We start from the raw sequence: 24,403 nt of genomic DNA on the forward strand, positions 1-24,403 counted from the left end.
TAGCATAAATATCTAGTCATATTCCAGCCTACAGAGTTTAACAATTGTTCTGTGATAGATGTGCCGTACGTGATGAAGGTGGAGTCTCACCCACACACAACTTGCTGGCCAGGACGCACTCTTTACTTGTTAGCACCTAGTTTTCCAGATAAGCAGCGCTGGGTCAATGCCATGGAGTCCGTGGTTGCTGGTGGGAGAGTGTCCAGAGAGAAAGCAGAAGCTGATGCTGTAAGTAGCGAATGAAAAAGTTCCTGTGCTTTCTTAAAATCAGTAACCCTTCTTTTTGATGTTTGTTTATTGCTATAACCTCTTTGATGTTATTACCTGTTGGCTTTCATGTCATGTTTATAAGCCGTATTTCTGTCATTTCATCAACCAGATGAAACCTAGCTATGGATCTGCCCCGACTTTAAAGACATTATACAAAATACTGACAAATATTGTAGTTGGGGAGATTACAGCCTACTCGCAGAGGAATTCATACTAATGTGTTTTCCGTCTCTTTAAATTAAACGTGCTCTCTGCCTAATAGGACGGTTAAGAAAAAAAATAACAAAATTTTATTAAAAGTGCTTGTTTAAAATACAGCTGATCCCTCCCATTATATTTCAAGATAGACAGATGGGAATTAAACTCACTGGAGGTAAGTATATTTTCAACTCCCCTTCCCCAAAATGAAACTGCGGACAAATTGTCACTATCCATGGATTTTCACAGTGACGTTCAATATGTCCTCAGTTAGATTCCACATGAATGAGTGGTGGCAGCGGACCGTGTTTTTTATTTTTATTCCTGACCACGGTTAAGCTGCCATTACTCAGCAGGGGTCCATATCCATAACACCAGAAACATCATTTCTGGTAGCCAAATACACTGACACCATTGAGATATCTGGGAGACCCCCACCACCGCTTGCTAAGGCTACCTAATAGTACCCTTCCCTGCTCGACGCTTTTCTGGTTGCCCTATGCCGGGCACCTCATCAGTAACTATGGGTAATCAGGTGCTAGAAAATCTAAATAAGGTTGCCTAAGCTGGAGACAAGCGGGGAACGCTGCACGTGTACCGTGCAGCAGCATCGGCGCCGGTATGGTCACGAGCGCCTGCCCGTTCCTGCTAGTTAAATAGAGGTGAGCAGGGGAGCTGTCTCAGGCGGCCAGTCAGTGGAGAGGGGCGTGTGTACTGAACATGACGTCCTCAGGTCCTGCTGTACCGTCCCCGGGAATCATGTATTGCTCTCCTGCTCGTGAATTAGAATATATGGGGGGATCCTTAGGCAGCTACCAGAGATGCAGGGGATGAAGAAGATGTAAGAATACAGGTGCATCAAAAGAGGGGGCTCAGATAAAGCCTAATTTCTGGTGGTCCATCCACAGACGTTAGATAGTCATAATGTATATTAAGGACTACATAGTGATTATGCAGAACTAAATATTTACAATCCTATAGATTTTCTGTACACAGGCGGAAAATCCATTCAGCTTCCTTCCTCAACACCCTCTGGGTTGCTGAGAAATCTGTTCAATCCCTTAAACTGATCACTTTCATGTCCCCTGCGTGTGAGTCAACGACGTGTCGTGCTATTGGAGTATCCCTCTTATTGCGGATATCCTCCAGATGTTCTCCGATTCGTCGTCTAAACTCCCGAATCGTTTTTCCAACTTATGGCAGGCCACAGGAGCAGGTGATGAGATAAATAGCTCCCGTGGTCCTGCAGTTAATAAGAGTCCTGATTACAAACTGTGCGTTGGTGACAGTGCTAGTGATTGTTTTGCTGACTTTCATTGAGTTGCAGGCAATGCAGCCACTGCATCTAAAATTACCTTTGATGTCAGTGGAGAGCCATGTGTGTGTATGGGCAGGTTTAAGGAAGCTGTGGACCAACCGGTCCCTTAGGTTTCGTCCTCTCCGAAAGGTGATTGAGGGGAATCCCCAGCGAGATTACCAATATCCGGATCCATTTTCAGGATACCCCAGTAACGGTTGAGAAGTTCCTTCGCCTCCTGATGCCCCGGACCCCTGCTGAGTAATGGCAGCTTAACCGTGGTCAGCAATAAAAATAAAAAACAGACACTGTCCGCTGCCACCTCTCATTCATGTGGGATCTAACTGTGGACATATTGAACGTCACTGTGAAAATCCATGGATAGTGACAATTTGTCCGCAGTTTCATTGGGGGGGGGGGGGGTCAGGTTGAAAATATACTTACCTCCACTGAGTTCAATTCCCATCTGCCTATCTTGAAATATAATGAGAGGGATCAGCTGTATTTTAAACAAGCACCTTTAATTTAAAAAAAATATTTTTTCTTAACCATCCTATTAGGCAGTGAGCAAGTTGGGGAGATTACAGCCAATGAGGCAACATAGACTTAGCAGCCAGTCTGCCTCCACTACTCAATGGTGCACTTAAAAAGAGAATTACAGCTAAACTGAGGGCAGATAAGGGGCTTTATAACTCTAGAATTTAACACATTTTCCATAACAGTACATTTAGGCATACCTCTTTAAAATACTCAAAATGGAGGCAAAAGTATAATTTCTGATAAATACACACACACACACACACACACACACACACACACACACACACGTGTAATATATATATATATATATACAGATGCACACACATTTTACAGCATTTTACTGTATAAATCCCCATCAAATGTTGCATACCTTTGTAAATGCTTTGCCTTAGGCCTCTTGCACACGACCGTATGGCTTTTACAGTATTTTGCGGTCCGCAGAAAACGGATCCGCAAAAATTACGGATGACGTCCGTGTGCATTCCGTTTTTTACGGAACAGCTGACCCCTGATAGAAGAGTACTATCCTTGTCCGTTATACGGACAATAATAGGACATGTTCTATCTTTGAACGGAAATACGGAAACGGAAGACATACGGAGTACCTTACGTCTTTTTTGCGGATCCATTGAAATGAATTGTACCGTATATGGAACGCAAAAAACGGAATGTAAACGAAAAAAAAAACGTTTGTGTGCATGAGACCTTAGGCTGGTTTCACACAAGCGAGTTCAACGCATTGAACTTGCAGCATGTCTGCGGAAGCTCCCGTACTGACCTCCCTAGCACTGATTTATGATGCTATGTAATCCACTGACCTAATGCTGTCAGAACTCTAAGGTCCCTTTCACACGGGCAAGTTTTCCGCGCGGGTGCAATGCGTGAGGTGAACGCATTGCACCCGCACTGTATCCGGACCCATTCATTTCTATGGAGCTGTGCACATGAGCGGTGATTTTCACGCATCACTTTTGCGTTGCGTAAAAATCGCAGCATGCTCTATATTGGGCGTTTTTCACGCAACGCAGGCCCCATAGAAGTTAATGGGGCTGCGTGAAAATCGCAAGCAAGTGCGGATGCGGTGCGATTTTCACGCATGGTTTCTAGGTGACGATCGGGATGGAGACCCGATCATTATTATTTTCCCTTATAACTTGGTTATAAGGGAAAATAATAGCATAACCCCTCCAGCCCTATTGTACTATGCATTCTGTATTAAGAATGCTATTATTTTCCCTTATAACCATGTTATAAGTTAAAATATTAAAATCTACAGAACACCTAACCCGAACTTCAGTGAAGAAGTCCGGGTTTGGGCCTGGGTACCACATTCAGTTTTTTCTCACGCGCGTGCAAAATGCATTGCATTCGCGCGGAAAAAACTGAAGAACGCAATCACATACAAAACTCACCCCACTCGCAGACAAAATCGCACGATTTTCCCGCGACGCACCTGCATCCTATCTGGCCCTCACACGCGACGCCCTGTGTGAAAGAGGCCTAAGGGTTACAATGCATCATAAAGCAATATAATGCTATGCGTTCCTATCAGTGCTAGGGAGGTCAGTACGGCGGAGCTTCCACAGAAATACGCTGCGAGTTCAAAGCTTTGAACCAGCCTTACATTGTCTTCTTGTGGCTCCACACTGTCAGCGATTATACAGTACAGCTGTTTACTGCACAGTGATGTCAGTTTTCATCCTTGTGATCATCCACTTGTGACTGTGAGAACAAACTTAGACCAGAAAACCAAATGCTAGCCTAAACAAAAATGTTTAACACCCTTATTTATTAATATTATTTAGTTAAAAAGTAATATTCACTGACCAGAAACAAACTTTGGTCAAGAAACAGGTTATCAGTGGGGTTAGTGTGGGAAGAGTGGTATTATAGCCCCTGTTTAATTACCAGGCAGTTGTGGGGGAAGACAGTGTAATCTTCAGATCTAACCTTGTACTAAAATACATCCTACATGGCTCTGAACATACAGTCACAAGCGTGCGTCATCAGGGGTATTTTTTAGGCTGCAGTAACATTAACACGACTGTTTCTACACGTGAGGCACGCCCGTCATATCCAGCCGTAAGGCCCTGCCAAGAAATAGACCCCAATTGGAGGATCAAACGCCACCAGCTGCAGGCCCATCCACATTGCAGAGCTAAGTAACTGGACTGTTAAGGATCCCAGGTAAGTATGGAAATCACTAGGTGGTTAAAGATAGTCACCCAATAGCAGTTCTCTGGAAGTTACCAAATGAGTGGTCACAATATCCACACTCATAAACACTGGTGACGCAATAGGCAGCATCGTGGTACAGGCAGGGAAAAGATACAATAATGTGTGGTCACTGAGCGGTGTAAAACCCCATAAAGCTGATAAGGGGTTAACACTGATGTAGCCATCTTGCCAGCACTTATAGTTAAGAGAACACTAAGAGGACATGATAACATAGTTGTAGATGTTATTAAAGGGAGCACTCAATGCGTCTCATACTTCTTGTCATAGTATATAACTGAGCTGAAAGCTTAGGCTTGCTGCATGGCTTCAATGTACATTAGCTAGGTACACATATTGGGCCTGCTGCTCACTAGACAATTATTCGGGCACCCGGCTGACACAAATTGAAGTCATGCAGCAGTTCAGTGATAGCTGATCAGTGCAAATGGGTAATAAGCATGAGAAGAAATTGGTGACTTGAGCTCAAGTGCTGAGTATGTTTCAGAATTTTTAGTTTATTTCCAACCATTAAAGTTGCATATTTGAGTCTTGATGGGTGTGACCTAAAAAAAATTGTGTTTTATTTTCTGGCTTTAAAAAATAACTTTAAAGGGGTTGTCCGGGTTGCGCTACGATACCGCACAGCAGCCACTTCCGGGATTACTTGCCGTACATTGGGCACGTGATCCCAGCCCGGGGTTAGAACCCGCAGCTCGCGCGTGAGTCCGAATATCTCGCCACAATGCTAGTCAGAGATTCAGACTTGCGTATGTGCTGCAGGTTCTAACGACAGGCTAGGATCACGTGTCCAAAGTATGGCTTGTGATCCCAGAAGTGGTGGCTGCGCGGGATCGCAGAGTAATACGGATAACCCCTTTTAATAAGTTTGTGAAAACATAAAAATTCAAAAACAACCCTTTTCCCATCATGTTAAAAGAAAACCAGACAAAAAAAATCAATTAGTATTCACCCAAAATTCCTCTAAAATCTACATACAGTTGCACCGTCTCTAAAAAGTTATGGGTCATAGAATTTGGCGACACAAAGCAAATTTTTTGTTTTAAACCAGGTTTTAATTTATTAATTTACAGCTGTATCTCTACTCTGTATTGGCCATTGAGGGGGAGATGGCTAAACCCTGGAGATTAAATGCTATTCTACATACTAAATATGCAGCCTTACCTGCCCAGATAAAACATAGCGTGTTATCACGTGACACAATAGCTGCATGGAAGGCAGTCAGAAAACTCTATGGTCTCCCATTTCTCATATCTAAAACAATGGCGATCTGGAAACACCCGGAATTCCAGGCAACCTCTATTAATAAACAGTTTCAGATTTGGCCAGAGAAGGGTATAGATGCGGTCAGACACATCTGGAACCAAACAGAGCGGAGATTTTACACCTTTCTGGAAATGCAAAACCTATATCAATTGCCTAAAGAACATTTCCTAGCATACTATCCACTGATGGCATTTATACGCCCCAGAACAAAAGATCTATCGTCAGAGTTTTCCCCTAATCCCTTTGGGCCTTTCCTGGGCTCTCCCAGAATAAAAAAAATTCTGGCGACAATATATGACTCTCTGAGGGAATTGAGCTCTAGGAAGGGAGACCTTTCCTTGTTCAAGGCATTGCTTAAAGGGAACCGGTCACCGGGATTTTGTGTATAGACCTGAGGACATGGGTTGCTAGATGGCCGCTAGCACATCCGCAATATCCAGTCCCCATAGCTCTGTGTGCTTTTATTGTGTAAAAAAACCGATTTGATACATATGTAAATAAACCTGAGAGGAGTCCTGTACGTGAGATGAGTCAGGGACAGAACTCATCTCAGGTTAATTTGCATATGTATCAAATTCTTTTTTTTACACAATAAAAGCACGCAGAGCTATGGGGACTGGGTATTGCGGATGTGCTAGCGGCCATCTAGCAGCCCATGCCCTCAGCTGTATACACAAAATCCAGGTGACCGGTTCCCTTTAAAGATTTCCCAGACTTAAACCTACCAGACCAACTATTGGAGGGATGGTTTCTAGTTCAAAAAAGTGTAAGCAGTGAGGTGTGGAGAGAGACATATTTTAAAATCATGCATAGAGCCATTTATGGTTTTCATACCCCAAAGGATCCTGATAAGTTAGTAGAGGGCAGAGTAACACACTGCCCCCAGTGCAAGGTACCTAACACGGACTTGACCCATGGGCTTTGGTTTTGTCCAAGTGTGCAAACCTTCTGGCAGTCCTTCCTGTCCCTGATGGAAACAAAAGGCCACATAAAACTCCCAATGAACCCAGAGACTCTTTTGTTTCATTCAGGTAAAGGTAAAAATAAAATTGCAGCAGCATATCATGTGGCTATATTGGTAGCTAAAGGATGTCTCCTAACCTATTGGCTCAAGCCAAATACCCCACCGCTGAAGGAGATTATTCAACAGACGACAAAATGTCTGACGCTAGAACGCATTGAGACTCTAACAACTTCCTTCTTTAAAAAGTGGAGGGGATATATGGTAGCCTTCTTCACTGAATCAGAAATAGTAGCAACTATCTGCCCATTGCTCTATACAGAATGGTATTCCAAATTGGGACCATCAGACCCATGGTATAACATACACACAAAACAAGACAAGAAATGACTCCACTAACAGCAAACTAAAATATTCTATTTTATTTATTTTATTTGAATAAATAGGCAGAACCCACAAACTTACTTACACCTCTTCTATCTCTTTTTACATTACTGATAGGTCTTCTCACTGTAAATTTGCTGCATCTGAGATGTGGAAGGGATGGGGGGGGGGGGAGAATACATAGGTTATTATATGTTTTAATATATGATCTATAACAATACTGCTTTATATTTTTTTATTTGTACAAAAAAAACTAAATAAAAAGATGGTTAAAAAAAAAAAAGCTGTATAAATTTAGTATGACCATAATTGTAATAACCTGCAGAATAAAGTTAGTCTCTTTTTACTGCACAGTTGGATGCCGTAAAAAAGAAACCCCCGAAAATTGCCAGAATTCTTTTCTTCTTTTTTTTTTTTGCCAGGCCATGCCAAATTCAGATCAGTATAAGATAAAGAAAGCAAAGCATTTCCAAATGTAGTCAACATTTTATGTAGTGGAATTTCTGAAAGGAATTAGCTTCATTATGTTCTCTGCTGTCATTGTCACTTAGCTCAGTGTTTGTGTGTAATATGTTAGATGTTCCCATTAGCTGCAAAGACACTAGTAGGATTGCTAATGTGTGAGAATGTTTGTTTGTTTTAAGGATAACTGTCATATTTTAACTCAAAATTAGATTTTCGCATATGTAGTTACTACTGAGGTGATAATCTATAATCACTCATTTTTTCCCTTACATACCCCCTATTTAAAAAGATTCCGTCCATACCAACTGTTCTTCACCAAACTTAAAGAGGACCTTTCACTACAACAAAAAATCTAAACTAAGCACACAGACATGGAGAGCGGCGCCCAGGGATCTCCCTGCACTTACTATTATCCCTGGGCGCCGCTCCGTTCTCCCGGTATAGGCTCCGGTATCTTTATATGTTAGGCTCCACCCAGTGGAGCCTGCCGGCGTCTCCTCCTCCCAGGCTGTAGCGCTGGCCAATCGCAGCGCTCAGCTCATAACCTAAGAGAAAAAAAAAAAACTCTCAGGCTATGAGCTGAGCGCTGCGATTGGCCAGCGCTACAGCCTGGGAGGAGGAGACGCCGGCAGGCTCCACCCAGTTGAGCCGAACATATGAAGATACCGGAGCCTATACCGGGAGAACGGAGCGGCGCCCAGGGATAATAGTAAGTGCAGGGAGATCCCTGGGCGCCGCTCTACATGTCTTGTATGCTTAGTTTAGATTTTTTATTGTAGTGAAAGGTCCTCTTTAATTCTGCCTCTACTCTCAAGATGGCCTACGATGCCCTCACCCTGAGGCTAAGCCCGTCTTCCCTCACTACCCAGAATGCATTGTGCTAATCTCGGGAACGCGCTGCCTCAACTCAACCAATCGGACTTGTCCACACTTGAACACGCCCTCTTCCTTCTGAGAGCCCATACATTTTAGCAAGTGGCTGTATTGCTACGCATCATTTCAGCCTGGACACATAAAAATATCTCCCTCCCTCTGTTATGAGGAATCCGGACCTGCCACCGCAGCGCAGGGAGGGGAGGGGGCGTCCTCACTGTTAACCCCTTCCATACAGCGGTCCCTACGGACCGCCGCAAGGTAGGGGTTAAACGGCAGACATCCACTGATGTTGGCCGTTACACGAGATTGTCAGCTGTATGTTACAGCTGACAATCTACTAAACCGCTCAGCCATCCTGTTCAATTACGGGGTAGAGGAGGGGTAGGGGGATGGACTGCCTCCCTGTCTGAAATAACAATTTTCTCCAGCACGGCCATCCTAGGGAAATCGGGGCTCAAAAACACAGCAGCACGGCCCGATCTCCTCAACACTCACTGAGTGGATCTGAGCCGCGCTGCTGAACGTCAGTGCAGGGGTTTATGTTTATGTATATTTCCTTTTTTTTACACTTGTGGCTGGGTACCTGGTGTAATGCTTAGTAGAACGTGATTTACAGCTCTCTATGCAGGTAGTAACTTCTGGGTTCAGACGGGAGCGAGTACGCAGGGTGCGGGACTGCCCACTTCTACGTCCTCCGACTTCTGTATGAAGAAGCTGGGAGACGGAGGGCACCTAGCAATGCTCTTTTAGCGGCAAAGCTAAAATGCCAGAGTGAGGACCGAACATGCAGGAATTACATGGTAATTTAATACCTAGCGAAAAGTATAAACTAGGGCACTAATGTAAAAGTAATGAAACAAGTCCAATTATATATAAAAAAAAAAATGACAGTTATCCTTTAAAGGGGTTTTCCAGGCTCCTGCTATGGATGACCTATCATCATGATAGGCCATTAATATCCGATCGGTGATGGTCTGACACTCTGCACCCCAATAGATCTGCAGTTCCCTGCAGCACTTTGAATGGAACAGGAAGCACAGCTCTATTCAGTGTAATAGTCATGTTGGATTACTGCATCTCAGTTACCATTGAAGTTAATGGGAGTTGAGTTGCAGTAACCTGGCATGGCCACTGCACTCTGAATAGAGCTGTGCTTCCTATTCCATTCAAAGTGCTAGTTCAAGTGCCAGAGGCTGCGGGGAACAGCTTATTGTGGGGGTGCGGAGTGTCAGACCATCACTGATCATATATTAATTACCTATCCTGAGGTCATCAATATCAGGAGCCTGGAAAACCCCTTTAATATACTAGTTTCTTATCATTACATGTAAGTATTTCCTGTGGTCTGTCACTATTATAACCAATTGCTGTACCTTATGAACACATTACACAGCAAGCCTTTTAAAGTATAAATGTTTAAAGACCATCAAATAAAATAGATTTAAAAAGTCATTATTGTCCTATTTTGTCAGTCTTCAAAATAGTTTAATAGTCTATGGGGGTCATTTATCAAACTAAATTAGGCTTATTACTGGCGCAGATTGCAGCACAAAGATCCTTTGCGCCGCAATCTGCGACTTCTCCCTTCTCCCTGCTCACGCTAAGCCTAAAAAAGGGAGTGGGAAGGGGACAGGCCAGTCTCATTTTACCATTTTCTACGCCTGTTTTTGGCGTTGAAATGGTCTAAATGTAAAACAGCTAGGAAGCTGTCTTACATTTAGAAGTGGCAGAGGATCCTCTGAAGCTATGTAAAGGCCGGTGCCCAGGGGCGTAACGATCGCACTCACTTGTAACGGAGCCTGGCATTGTCACTGTACTTCATGGCATTGTACTTCATGCTCCACTGCCCCCAGTAATGTCCCCCGCTGCCCCCATTAATGCCCCTTACTGCCCCCAGTAATGTCCCCCACTGCCCCAGTCTTTATTCACGGGGCCCAGCACTGTCACTGTACTTCATGGCATTGTACTTCATGCCCCACTGCCCCCAGTAATGTCCCCCACTGCCCCCATTAATGTCCCTTACTGCCCCCAGTAATGTCCCCCACTGCCCCAGTCTTTATTCACGGGGCCCAGCACTGTCACTGTACTTCATGGCATTGTACTTCATGCCCCACTGCTCCCAGTAATGTCCCCCACTGCCCCCATTAATGTCCCTTACTGCCCCCAGTAATGTCCCCCACTGCCCCCATTCTTCATTCACGGGGCCCAGCACTGTCACTGTACTTCATGCCGGGCCCTGTCAGATCTCAACTCAGCTCCATCACATGCAGTACAGCATCTATCAGGCCCAAGCGCTGCCCTACTAGAATTATTCACAAATTAAAGGGATTGTCCGGGATTGGGGACATTGTTTTAATTGTTTAACAAGGGCATGAATATCTCCTACATGACTGTCCTACCTTTCCCATACTTTTCTGATGCCCCGTATTCATTGCACAAATTCCCAGCCGGAAGTGAGTCTTTTCTCACATTCATTGACGTACTGGGTCCCTTCTGCAGAGCGAAGCCGCTTCGCAGGGAGCCCGGTGACGTCACCATCAGCCGCAGGCATTATGCAGAGTGCTCGAAGGGACGGTACCTTGGCGACAACAAATTGCATTAAGCCACGCCCCTCCGGTCCAGTGACGTCACCGGGCAGGGTGTGTTGTTCACAATGAAGGAGGCATGGGAACTATGCGGAATATGATTCAAGGGGGGCAGATGCATAGAGGACGTGGCGATGTGCTGCAGGAGGCGGAATAACAATGAGGGGGACGGGGTCACGGCGGAGATGAGAGTCGTCTGAAAGCACGTGATGCCCCGCTGCGCTGGGACCCACAGTGCAGAGCGGCAGGAAGTTAGACAAAAATAAACAGAGATGTAAACAGTGCTTAGGGGATCGGCAGAGACGTGTAGAAAATACCTTAAAACATATGGGGGGGGGGGGACGGGGACCTAGAATCACCTGTTAACAGTGAGTACACTTTGATCCCGGACAACCCCTTTAGAAGGGTGGGTGGAGCATGACTAACATAGGTTAGGCTCCACCCATCCGCTTCCTTTGTAAATAAATCTAGTAGGGGAGCGGTATATTCTGGAGTGCATGTAATGCAGGTGAGATGAGCGCTCTGACAGGGCTCGGCATGAAGTACAGTGACAGTGCTGGGGCCCGTGAATGAAGACTGGGGTCAGTGGTGGACACGCCGGTCTAAATAAATGTGCCCCTATGTTTCTAGCAAAGGTTTTCACTCAGCTTTACTAAAAATGGCTGTTCTTCCTCAGAAGAACCACCTTGAGCTTTGTCTAGTATTGTAGCTCGGCCCCATTCAAGTAAATGGGTCTAAGCTGCATTACCACACACACCCTATGAACATGAGTGGCGCTGTTTATGGGGGGGGGGGAGCAGAACCCCTAATTTTCTTATCCAAGACAAGCCCTTCAATTCAAAGACTTTGATATTTACAAGCCTACACTTTAGATCATGCACGGCCTTACGTCCCGTAAATCACATGATTGCTACTAGAATGGCGGCGTAAAGACGACTTGAGTGTGTGTACAGCCACAGTCATTCCTACTGGGTGCCACATCTCTTCAGCCTAGATTTCTGTGATTGCTTCTAATTGCTGCCCCCTTGTACAAGTTTAGTATATAACTGTATGTTGCTCTTTTCATGACATCAGGATGGGTATTTTGGAGGTGACATGTTTTGTAGAAAAGGTAATTATCACACAGATGGTCTTGATACAAGTCTGTTGTGTTTGTTGCCTCTTGTTACACTAGCTGCTACGTTAATCACGCTCCTTATGTGTCACTGTCACTTTGTGTCCGACCCTAGTGGTAAAATGTAGCATGGAAGTTTTTTTTTCTTTAAAATCCTATTCCTGAATTATATATATGCTTGTATATATTCTAGTATTCTGTGGGGTTAAGCCATTTTTTCCTTCACTATCACAGAAGTTGCTTGGAAATTCCCTTTTGAAGCTGGAAGGAGAAGACCGGTTGGACATAAACTGCACTATACCTCTGACAGAGCAGGTAGGCATGGCTGCGGAATAGTGCTACCTTATAAATCTAAAGGAGTATACCCATATTAATTAAACTCTCATCTTAAAGGGGTTGTCCCACGAAAAATATTCTACAGTTTTCAAACTTGCACCTGGATCTGGATACTTTTGTAATTGCTTGTAATTAAAGCAGATTTGTACCTGTGAAACAGGCCGACCTGTTACATGTGCACTTGGCAGCTTGGTCCCGTGTCCATATGTGCCCGCATTGCTGAGAAAAATGATCTTTTAGTATATGCAAATTAGCCTCTAGGAGCAACGGGGCGTTGTTGTTACTCTTAGAGGCTCTGCTCTCTCTGCAACTGACACATCCTCTGCACTTTGATTGACAGGGTCAGGCTTGATGACATTTTTACTGCCTGGCCCTGTCATTTAAAATGCAGAGAGTGCGGCAGTTGCATTGAGAGCAGAGCCTCGAGGAGTAACGACAACACCCCAGATGCTCATTTGTATATATTAAGACATTATTTTTCCCAGTAACAAGGGCACATATGAACATGGGACCAACACAGATGTCTTCAGCTGCCAAGCGTACATGCAACAGGTCAGCAAGTGTCAGGTACAAATCTGCTGACAGATGTCCTTAAGGCCTCAAGCACACGGCCGTGTTTCACGGCCTAGAGCGGTCCTTGGTATCCCGGCCTGGCATCCTGCTGACAGCAGGAGCGCACGGCGTCATTGGTTGCTATGACGCTGTGCGCTTCATGCCGCCGCTGCACTACAGTAATACACTCGTATGATCTATACGAGTGTATTACTGTACAGCGGCGGCGGCATGAAGCGCACAGCGTCATAGCAACCAATGACGCCGTGCGCTCCTGCTCTTAGCAGGAATCCAGGCCAGGTTACCACGAACCGCTCTTGGCCGTGGAACACGGCCGCGTGCATTCGGCCTTAAAAATTTAGTTTAGCCGCTGAGCTATTCACTGAAATCTGTATAACGCCACCTGCTATTTGCTCTTTTTCTAATTTCTCTGTCCTTCTCACTGAGAAATTCTCCGTTCCATCCATGAAAGGACATGCCCCCTGAGCTGCCAGCTTGAAATAAATCTAGCAGAGCAATGAATGGGGAGGTCTCTGGTTCCATGTGAGGTACAGGGCTGGTTCTAAGTTTGTTAGAAATAGATCATAATGTACTATATTGTATCAGATATAAATTTTTTCCATTAATCATGGGATAACCCCGTTAATCAATAACCTAATTTTATGGTGCATTATCTGTACTTTCTGCTTTAGTTATTTACTAGATTATTCCAAAAAGCGCTCATACAAAATATCTTTGTGTCTGACTGCAGATTGTTCTGGTCGGCGCCGAGGAAGGCCTCTATGCTCTGAATGTGTTAAAGAATTCTCTCACTCACATTCCTGGTGTCGGGGCCGTGTTTCAGGTTCATATTGTGAAAGAGCTGGAGAAACTCCTACTTATAGCAGGTAACGTGACGACTTTCTTCTACGCGCGCGTTACGTGTGTCAAGCTGCACATTCAACAATGGTGTTTTTATTGTGGTGTTCTTAAAAATCGAAGTTTTCAAATTCTGCCATTTACCATCAAAAGTTTAAGACTGCATCCGACGGCTATCTCTCTTATCACTCTCTCCTTGATCCACTACAATCTGGTTTCCGCACCCTACATTCACCAAAATGACAAATGACCTCCTGACAGCAAAATGCAACGGTGACTATTCTCTGCTCATTCTCCTTGACCTCTCTGCAGCTTTTGACACTGTAGACCATCTCCTACTCACCATGCTCCAATCCATCGGCCTAAAGGACACTGCCCTCTCCTGGTTTTCTTCCTATTTCTCTGATCGCTCTTTCAGTGTATAATTCGTTGGGTCCACTTCTTCACCTCTCCCTCTCGCTGTTGGAGTTCTTCAGGGTTCAGTCCTAGGCCCTCTCCTCTTCTCTCTGTACACAGCCCCAATTGGACAGACCATCAGCAGATTTGGTTTCCAGTACCATCTCTATGCTGATGACACACAACTATATACTTCATCCCCTGACATCTCCCCTGCTGTATTACAGAACACCAGTGACTGTCTCTCTGCCGTCTCTAACTTTATGTCCTCTCTCTATATGAAACTAAGTCTTTCAAAAACTGAACTTATTCTGTTCTCTCCATCTACTAACCTACCCAAACCTGTTATCTCCCTCTGTGTGCGATACCATCATCACTCCTAGGCAGCACGCCCGCTGTCTCGGGGTGACTTTTGACACTTATCTTTTTCACCCCTATATTCAATCTCTCTCCCGCTCATGTCGCCTGCACATCAAAAACATCTCTAGAATCCACTCCTTTCTTACTATGGAAACAACAAAAACTGTCATTGTAGCCCTGATCCATTCTCGCCTCGATTACTGCAACTCACTATTACTTGGCCTCTCCTTCACCAGATGTTCCCCTTCCCAATCTATACTTAATGCAGCAGCCAGGGTCACCTATCTGTCCAACCGCTACTCTGATGCCTCCGCCCTGTGACAATCATTGCACTGGCTTACCCGTACACTATAGAATCCAATTTGAACTGCTCGTCCTCACCCACAAAGCTCTCCACAGTGCTGCACCCCCTAAATATCTTCCCTCATCTCTGTCTACCACCCTACTCGTGCTCTCCTTTCAGCCAATGACTGACTTCCACAATAATCCGAACCTCTCACTCCCGGCTCTAAGATTTCTCCTGAGCTGCACCGGTTCTCTAAAATGCCCTACCCCAAGAAATCAGGCTAAATCACAGCATACAGTTTAGTCGCTCCCTAAAAACACATCTTTTTAGGGTGGTCTATCACATCCCCTGATCTCACTCCTCTCCACATAGCCCATTTATCATTCCCTGAACCTGATCCTCCATCAAACTCCTCCACCGCACCCAGAAGCCCTTCATATATTAGCTGCTGACCGGCTCATGCAGCTTTATATCTGCTCCCCTATTCTCCCAAGATGGCTAGACCATTGTAAATTACAAACACTTCTACCTTTTGTGTCACCCCTATCTCCTCATAGATTGTAAGCTCTTGCGAGCAGGGTCCTCATTCCTCTTGTTGTAATTATTGACTTGTCTGTTGCTGTTATTTATGACTGTTTGTACATGAACCCCAGAACTGTAAAGCGCTGCGGAATATGTTGGCGCTATATAAATAAAGATTATTATTATATTATTATTTGTTATGCCCCTGGCCTATTGCCTTCTATTTTGTGACGTGATGCTTCATTATTGTCCTTATGTGGTTCCCACTCACCAGCCACATGAATGTCCACATCATTAGGATTTGTATCCACACAATGACAACATTGAACTTCACTGTACAGTGTATGACACATGGGATCACTGCAGGCATCAGTCTTTTAAAACTTTATTTCCTCACATCTTCACACATGTATTAAAATGCATTATCGGTTTCTCATGTTGTCCAGGATTGACTTGTGTTTTTGTTTTTTTATTGCACCCCCTTCTCCCCACCGAACCTGTCAAGGGAAGCATGCTAACTGATTTTTTTCCGGCTCTGTGGGTCCCCAGCAGTCTTCATTGTGCTTGTGTGTTTCTGTTCCTGAATGGATGGAGTCACTTGCGCTGCTTCAGTGTTGACTTGTCCCAAATAGCACATCACAGCTGGGTCATTAGCTGCGGCGGCACACTTGACCCCGTCTATGCTGAAAGTTTACATGTGGGGACTGAAGTGCAGTGCAGGCAGGGACCAAGTCAGTCCTGGAATACCTCTTTAAAGGGGTTCTCCGGGCTTTTAATATTTAAGACCTATCCTTAGAGATGAGAAATGATTCATTGTTAAAAGGGTTTTCTGAGATTTTTTTTTATTTTTTTTTAGCTCATCAGTAACAGATTGGCCGGGTCTCTTCTCCCAGCTTTTCCTAGGCCGCGTGATGACATGTTAATGTGGCCTAGGAGCAGCTCAGCCCCATGCAAGTGAATGGTGCTGAGTGCTATACCAAGCATAGCCGGTTTACAAAACAAGGAATTACAAAAATAAAAACAAAAGAAGGAAGGTATATGGAAGAAGATAAAGAACTAGCTGACTGCCTCAATGAATACTTCTGTTCAGTTTTTACAAAGGGAAATGAAGGAAAAGGACCTCAGTTAGGAAGGAAGACTAATGAATCTTTTGATGCATGTGTTTTTACAGAGGAAGAGGTTCTAAGTCAGCTGTCTAAAATTAATACAAATAAGTCACAGGGGCCTGATGGGATACACCCAAAGCTATTAAAAGAGCTCAGCGGTGAACTAGCAAAACCATTAACAGATTTATTTAACCAATCACTGGCAACAGGAGTCGTCCCAGAAGATTGGAAATTAGCAAATGTTGTGCCCATTCATAAGAAAGGTAGTAGGGAGGAATCGGGCAACTATAGGCCAGTAAGCCTGACATCAATAGTGGGGAAATTAATGGAAACCATACTTAAGGAAAGGATTGTGGAACATCTAAAATCCCATGGATTGAAAGATGAAAAACAGCATGGGTTTACTTCAGGGAGATCATGTCAAACTAATCTTATTGATTTTTTTGATTGGGTGACTAAAATAATAGATGGAGGAGGTGCAGTAGACATCACTTATCTAGACTTTAGTAAGGCTTTTGATACTGTCCAACATAGAAGGCTTATCAATAAATTGCAGTCTTTGGGCTTGGACTCCCATATTGTTGAATGGATTAGGCAGTGGCTGAGGGACAGACAACAGAGGGTTGTAGTCAATGGAGTATATTCAGACCATGGTCTTGTTACCAGTGGGGTACCTCAGGGATCTGTTCTGGGACCCATATTGTTTAATATCTTTATCAGCGAAATTGCAGAAGGCCTCAATGGTAAGGTGTGTTTTTTTGCTGATGACACAAAGATTTGTAACATGTTGAGGTTCCTGGAGGGATACACCAAATGGAAAAGGATTTAGGAAAACTAGAGGAATGGTCAAAAATCTGGCAACTAAAATTTAATGTTGATAAGTGCAAAATAATGCACCTGGGGCGTAAAAACCCAAGAGCAGAATATAAAATCAGTGATACAGTCCTAACCTCAGTGTCTGAGGAAAGGAATTTAGGGGTCATTATTTCAGAAGACTTAGGGCTCTTTCACACCTGCGTTGTTGTCTTCCGGCATAGAGTTCCGTCGTCGGGGCTCTATGCCGGAAGAATCCTGATCAGGATTATCCTAATGCATTCTGAATGGAGAGAAATCCGTTCAGGATGCATCAGGATGTCTTCAGTTCCGGAACGGAACGTTTTTTGGCCGGAGAAAATACCGCAGCATGCTGCGCTTTTTGCTCCGGCCAAAAATCCGGAACACTTGCCGCAAGGCCGGATCCGGAATTAATGCCCATTGAAAGGCATTGATCCGGATCCGGCCTTAAGCTAAACGTCGTTTCGGCGCATTGCCGCATCCGACATTTAGCTTTTTCAGAGTGGTTACCATGGCTGCCGGGACGCTAAAGTCCTGGCAGCCATGGTAAAGTGTAGTGGGGAGCGGGGGAGCAGTATACTTACCGTCCGTGCGGCTCCCGGGGCGCTCCAGAGTGACGTCAGGGCGCCCCAAGCGCATGGATCATGTGATCACATGGATCACGTCATCCATGCGCATGGGGCGCTCTGACGTCATTCTGGAGCGCCCCGGGAGCCGCACGGACTGTAAGTATACCGCTCCCCCGCTCCCCACTACTACTATGGCAACCAGGACTTTAATAGCGTCCTGGGTGCCATAGTAACACTGAACGCATTTGGAAGACGGTTCCGTCTTCAAATGCTTTCAATACACTTGCGTTTTTCCGGATCCGGAGTGTAATTCCGGCAAGTGGAGTACACGCCGGATCCGGACAACGCAAGTGTGAAAGAGGCCTTAAAGGTAGGCAGACAATGTCATAGAGCAGCAGGAAATGCTAGCAGAATGCTTGGCTGTATAGGGAGAGGCATTACCAGTAGAAAGAGGGAGGTGCTCATGCCGCTCTACAGAGCACTAGTGAGACCTCATTTGGAGTATTGTGCGCAGTACTGGAGACCATATCGCCAGAAGGATATTGATACTTTGGAGAGAGTTCAGAGAAGAGCTACTAAACTGGTACATGGATTGCAGGATAAAACTTACCAGGAAAGATTAAAGGACCTTAACATGTATAGCTTGGAAGAAAGACGAGACAGAGGGGATATGATAGAAACATTTAAATACATAAAGGGAATCAACAAGGTAAAAGAGGAGAGAATTTTTAAAAGAAGAAAAACTGCTACAAGAGGACATAGTTTTAAATCAGTGAAGTATTACTTTACTGAGAGAGTAGTGGATGCATGGAATAGCCTTCCTGCAGAAGTGGTAGCTGCAAATACAGTGAAGGAGTTTAAGCATGCATGGGATAGGCATAAGGCCATCCTTCATATAAGATAGGTCCAGGGGCTATCCATAGTATTCAGTATATTGGGCAGACTAGATGGGCCAAATGGTTCTTATCTGCCGACACATTCTATGTTTCTATGCTTGGTAGTCTGCGAGAAGGCCGTGCTGCTCACAGGAGCGCTGGTGCCTTCTCAAAACAGCTGATCCGCGAGGCTCCCGGGTGTCAGACCCCCACCAATCAAATACTGATGACCTATCCAGAGGATAGGTCATCAGTTATAATGTCTTGGAAAACCCTTTTAGGTCCATGCTTATTGCATGCTATAAGTACAGATAACCTATTCATGTAAGCCGTCATTATATATCATTTTTTAGGAGAAGAACGTGCATTGTGCTTAATTGATGTGAAGAAAGTGAAGCAGTCCCTGGCCCAGGCACATCTGCCAGCACAGCCAGAGGTAGCTCTCACAGTGTTTGAGGCTGTTAAAGGCTGTCATCTATTTGCTGCTGGAAAGGTAAGTGACCTTGTGTATAGTACAGCAGATTTTGTATGTGTTTCCATATGACTGTACAACCCTGATATTACTTTATCTAAAGCTGACCATACATTTAAAGGGGTTATCTGGTAATTTATATTGATGACCTTTCCTCTGGATAGGTTATCAATATCAGATTGGTGGGGGTACGACACCCGGGAGCCTGTTAAAAGAGGCTGGCACTTTGTGAGTGCCGTATCCTCTTCTTAGGCCATGTGACGTCACCGTACATCGGTCACATGGCCTAGTTGCAGGCTAGTGAATGAAGTGAATGGGGCTGAGCTGCAGTACCAAGCACTGGCACTATACACTGTACGGCGCTGTCCTTGGAAAGCTGCCAGGAGCCGGCTGTGCTCACCAGAGCGGCATCACCCTGAAACAGCTGATTGGCGGGGGTGCTGGGACCCCCGCTGATGTGATAATGATGACCTATGCTGAGGATTGGTCATCATTATCTTTAACTGGATATCCTCTTTAAGTTAGCTGTCAGCTGAACGCTCATGTGGCCAATAGCTATTCTTCCTGACATTGATGACCTATCCTGAGGGTGCTGCCAAACGTCATGGATGTGCTGCAGTTTTGGTGAGACAAAAAAACGCACACAAAAAATTAATACGGTTTTGCAACAACATACCTGCATTTATGGTGCATTTTATGCCAGCAAAGGGAAAACACACAGCAGAGTTAAATGACCTTTTTTTTTTTTTTTGGTGTGGTTTTTCGCACTTAACCACCTCCGGACCGCCTAACGCAGGATCGCGTTCCGGAGGTGGCAGCCCTGCGCAGAGTCACGCATATATGCGTCATCTCGCGATGGGCGAGATTTCCTGTGAACGCGCGCACACAGGCGCGCGCGCTCACAGGAACGGAAGGTAAGAGAGTTGATCTCCAGCCTGCCAGCGGCGATCGTTCACTGGCAGGCTGGAGATGTGTTTTTTTTAACCCCTAACAGGTATATTAGACGCTGTTTTGATAACAGCGTCTAATATACCTGCTACCTGGTCCTCTGGTGGTCCCATTTGTTTGGATCGACCACCAGAGGACACAGGTAGCTCAGTAAAGTCCCACCAAGCACCACTACACTACACTACACCCCCCCCCCGTCACTTATTAACCCCTTATTAGCCCCTGATCACCCCTGATCACCCCATATAGACTCCCTGATCACCCCCCTGTCATTGATCACCCCCCTGTCATTGATCACCCCCCTGTCATTGATTACCCCCCTGTAAAGCTCCATTCAGATGTCCGCATGATTTTTACGGATCCACTGATAGATGGATCGGATCCGCAAAACGCATCCGGACGTCTGAATGAAGCCTTACAGGGGCGTGATCAATGACTGTGGTTATCACCCCATATAGACTCCCTGATCACCCCCCCTGTCATTGATTACACCCCTGTCATTGATCAACCCCCTGTAAAGCTCCATTCAGACGTCCGCATGATTTTTACGGATCCACTGATAGATAGATCGGATCCGCAAAACGCATCCGGACGTCTGAATGAAGCCTTACAGGGGCGTGATCAATGACTGTGGTGATCACCCCATATAGACTCCCTGATCACCCCCCTGTAAAGCTCCATTCAGATGTCCGCATGATTTTTACGGATGCACTGATAGATGGATCCGATCCGCAAAACGCATCCGGACGTCTGAATGAAGCCTTACAGGGGCATGATCAATGACTGTGGTGATCACCCCATATAGACTCCCTGATCACCCCCCTGTAAAGCTCCATTCAGATGTCCGCATGATTTTTACGGATGCACTGATAGATGGATCCGATCCGCAAAACGCATCCGGACGTCTGAATGAAGCCTTACAGGGGCATGATCAATGACTGTGGTGATCACCCCATATAGACTCCCTGATCACCCCCCTGTCATTGATCACCCCCCTGTAAAGCTCCATTCAGATGTCCGCATGATTTTTACGGATGCACTGATAGATGGATCCGATCCGCAAAACGCATCCGGACGTCTGAATGAAGCCTTACAGGGGCATGATCAATGACTGTGGTGATCACCCCATATAGACTCCCTGATCACCCCCCTGTCATTGATCACCCCCCTGTAAAGCTCCATTCAGATGTCCGCATGATTTTTACGGATGCACTGATAGATGGATCCGATCCGCAAAACGCATCCGGACGTCTGAATGAAGCCTTACAGGGGAGTGATCAATGACTGTGGTGATCACCCCATATAGACTCCCTGATCACCCCCCTGTCATTGATTACCCCCCTGTAAAGCTCCATTCAGATGTCCGCATGATTTTTACGGATGCACTGATAGATGGATCGGATCCGCAAAACGCATCCGGACGTCTGAATGAAGCCTTACAGGGGCGTGATCAATGACTGTGGTGATCACCCCATATAGACTCCCTGATCAACCCCCCTGTCATTGATCAACCCCCCCTGTCATTGATCAACCCCCCTGTCATTGATCAACCCCCCTGTCATTGATCAACCCCCCTGTCATTGATCAACCCCCTGTCATTGATCAACCCCCCTGTCATTGATCACCCCTCTGTCATTGATCACCCCTCTGTAAGGCTCCATTCAGATATTTTTTTGGCCCAAGTTAGCAGAATTTTTTTTTTTTTTTCTTACAAAGTCTCATATTCCACTAACTTGTGTCAAAAAATAAAATCTCACATGAACTCACCATACCCCTCACAGAATCCAAATGCGTAAAATTTTTTAGACATTTATATTCCAGACTTCTTCTCACGCTTTAGGGCCCCTAGAATGCCAGGGCAGTATAAATACCCCACATGTGACCCCATTTCGGAAAGAAGACACCCCCAGGTATTCCGTGAGGGGCATATTGAGTCCATGAAAGATTGAAATTTTTGTCCCAAGTTAGCGGAACGGGAGACTTTGTGAGAAAAAAATTAAAAATATCAATTTCCGCTAACTTGTGCCAAAAAAAAAAAATTTCTATGAACTCGCCATGCCCCTCATTGAATACCTTGGGGTGTCTTCTTTCCAAAATGGGGTCACATGTGGGGTATTTATACTGCTCTGGCATTCTAGGGGCCCCAAAGCGTGAGAAGAAGTCTGGTATCCAAATGTCTAAAAATGCCCTCCTAAAAGGAATTTGGGCACCTTTGCGCATCTAGGCTGCAAAAAAGTGTCACACATCTGGTATCGCCGTACTCAGGAGAAGTTGGGGAATGTGTTTTGGGGTGTCATTTTACATATACCCATGCTGGGTGAGAGAAATATCTTGGTCAAATGCCAACTTTGTATAAAAAAATGGGAAAAGTTGTCTTTTGCCAAGATATTTCTCTCACCCAGCATGGGTATATGTAAAATGACACCCCAAAACACATTCCCCAACTTCTCCTGAATACGGCGATACCACATGTGTGACACTTTTTTGCAGCCTAGGTGGGCAAAGGGGCCCATATTCCAAAGAGCACCTTTAGGATTTCACAGGTCATTTACCTACTTACCACACATTAGGGCCCCTGGAAAATGCCAGGGCAGTATAACTACCCCACAAGTGACCCCATTTTGGAAAGAAGACACCCCAAGGTATTCCGTGAGGGGCATGGCGAGTTCCTAGAATTTTTTATTTTTTGTCACAAGTTAGTGGAAAATGCTTATTTTTTTTTAAATTTTTTTTTTCATACAAAGTCTCATATTCCACTAACTTGTGACAAAAAATAAAAAGTTCCATGAACTCACTATGCCCATCAGCGAATACCTTGGGGTCTCTTCTTTCCAAAATGGGGTCACTTGTGGGGTAGTTATACTGCCCTGGCATTCTAGGGGCCCAAATGTGTGGTAAGGAGTTTGAAATCAAATTCTGTAAAAAATGACCTGTGAAATCCGAAAGGTGCTCTTTTGAATATGGGCCCCTTTGCCCACCTAGGCTGCAAAAAAGTGTCACACATCTGGTATCTCCGTAATCGGGAGAAGTTGGGGAATGTGTTTTGGGGTGTCATTTTACATATACCCATGCTGGGTGAGAGAAATATCTTGGCAAAAGACAACTTTTCCCATTTTTTTATACAAAGTTGGCATTTGACCAAGATATTTATCTCACCCAGCATGGGTATATGTAAAAAGACACCCCAAAACACATTCCTCAACTTCTCCTGAATACAGAGATACCAGATGTGTGACACTTTTTTGCAGCCTAGGTGGGCAAAGGGGCCCACATTCCAAAGAGCACCTTTCGGATTTCACAGGTCATTTACCTACTTACCACACATTTGGGCCCCTAGAATGCCAGGGCAGTATAACTACCCCACAAGTGACCCCATTTTGGAAAGAAGAGACCCCAAGGTATTCGCTGATGGGCATAGTGAGTTCATGGAAGTTTTTATTTTTTGTCACAAGTTTGTGGAATATGAGACTTTGTATGAAAAAAAAAATAAAAAAAAAAAATCATCATTTTCCACTAACTTGTGACAAAAAATAAAAAATTCTAGGAACTCGCCATGCCCCTCACGGAATACCTTGGGGTGTCTTCTTTCCAAAATGGGGTCACTTGTGGGGTAGTTATACTGCCCTGGTATTCTAGGGGCCCAAATGTGTGGTAAGGAGTTTGAAATCAAATTCAGGAAAAAATGAGGAGTGAAATCCGAAAGGTGCTCTTTGGAATATGGGCCCCTTTGCCCACCTAGGCTGCAAAAAAGTGTCACACATCTGGTATCCCCGTACTCAGGAGAAGTTGAGGAATGTGTTTTGGGGTGTCTTTTTACATATACCCATGCTGGGTGAGATAAATATCTTGGTCAAATGACAACTTTGTATAAAAAAATGGGAAAAGTTGTCTTTTGCCAAGATATTTCTCCCACCCAGCATGGGTATATATAAAATGACACCCCAAAACACATTCCCCACCTTCTCCTGAGTACGGAGATACCAGATGTGTGACACTTTTTTGCAGCCTAGGTGGGCAAAGGGGCCCATATTCCAAAGAGCACCTTTCGGATTTCACAGGTCATTTTTTACAGAATTTGATTTCAAACTCCTTACCACA

The 24,403-nt window shown here is 44.8% G+C and overlaps 1 protein-coding gene across 8 annotated transcripts in view; it reads left to right on the forward strand.

The window, feature by feature from the left end:
* The window catches only part of CIT (citron rho-interacting serine/threonine kinase), a 155,903-nt gene that overhangs the window by 124,193 nt on the left and 7,307 nt on the right, over positions 1-24,403 (forward strand). For all 8 annotated transcript variants that reach the window (XM_040416520.1, XM_040416521.1, XM_040416522.1 and 5 more), the window contains 4 exons: positions 59-228; positions 12,426-12,506; positions 13,831-13,966; positions 19,239-19,378. In XM_040416520.1, coding sequence (XP_040272454.1) covers positions 59-228; positions 12,426-12,506; positions 13,831-13,966; positions 19,239-19,378 — 527 coding nt within the window. The remainder of the gene's footprint in view (positions 1-58; positions 229-12,425; positions 12,507-13,830; positions 13,967-19,238; positions 19,379-24,403) is intronic.

Source organism: Bufo bufo, chromosome 2, assembly GCF_905171765.1.
Source record: "Bufo bufo chromosome 2, aBufBuf1.1, whole genome shotgun sequence".
Classification (NCBI taxonomy): domain Eukaryota; kingdom Metazoa; phylum Chordata; class Amphibia; order Anura; family Bufonidae; genus Bufo; species Bufo bufo.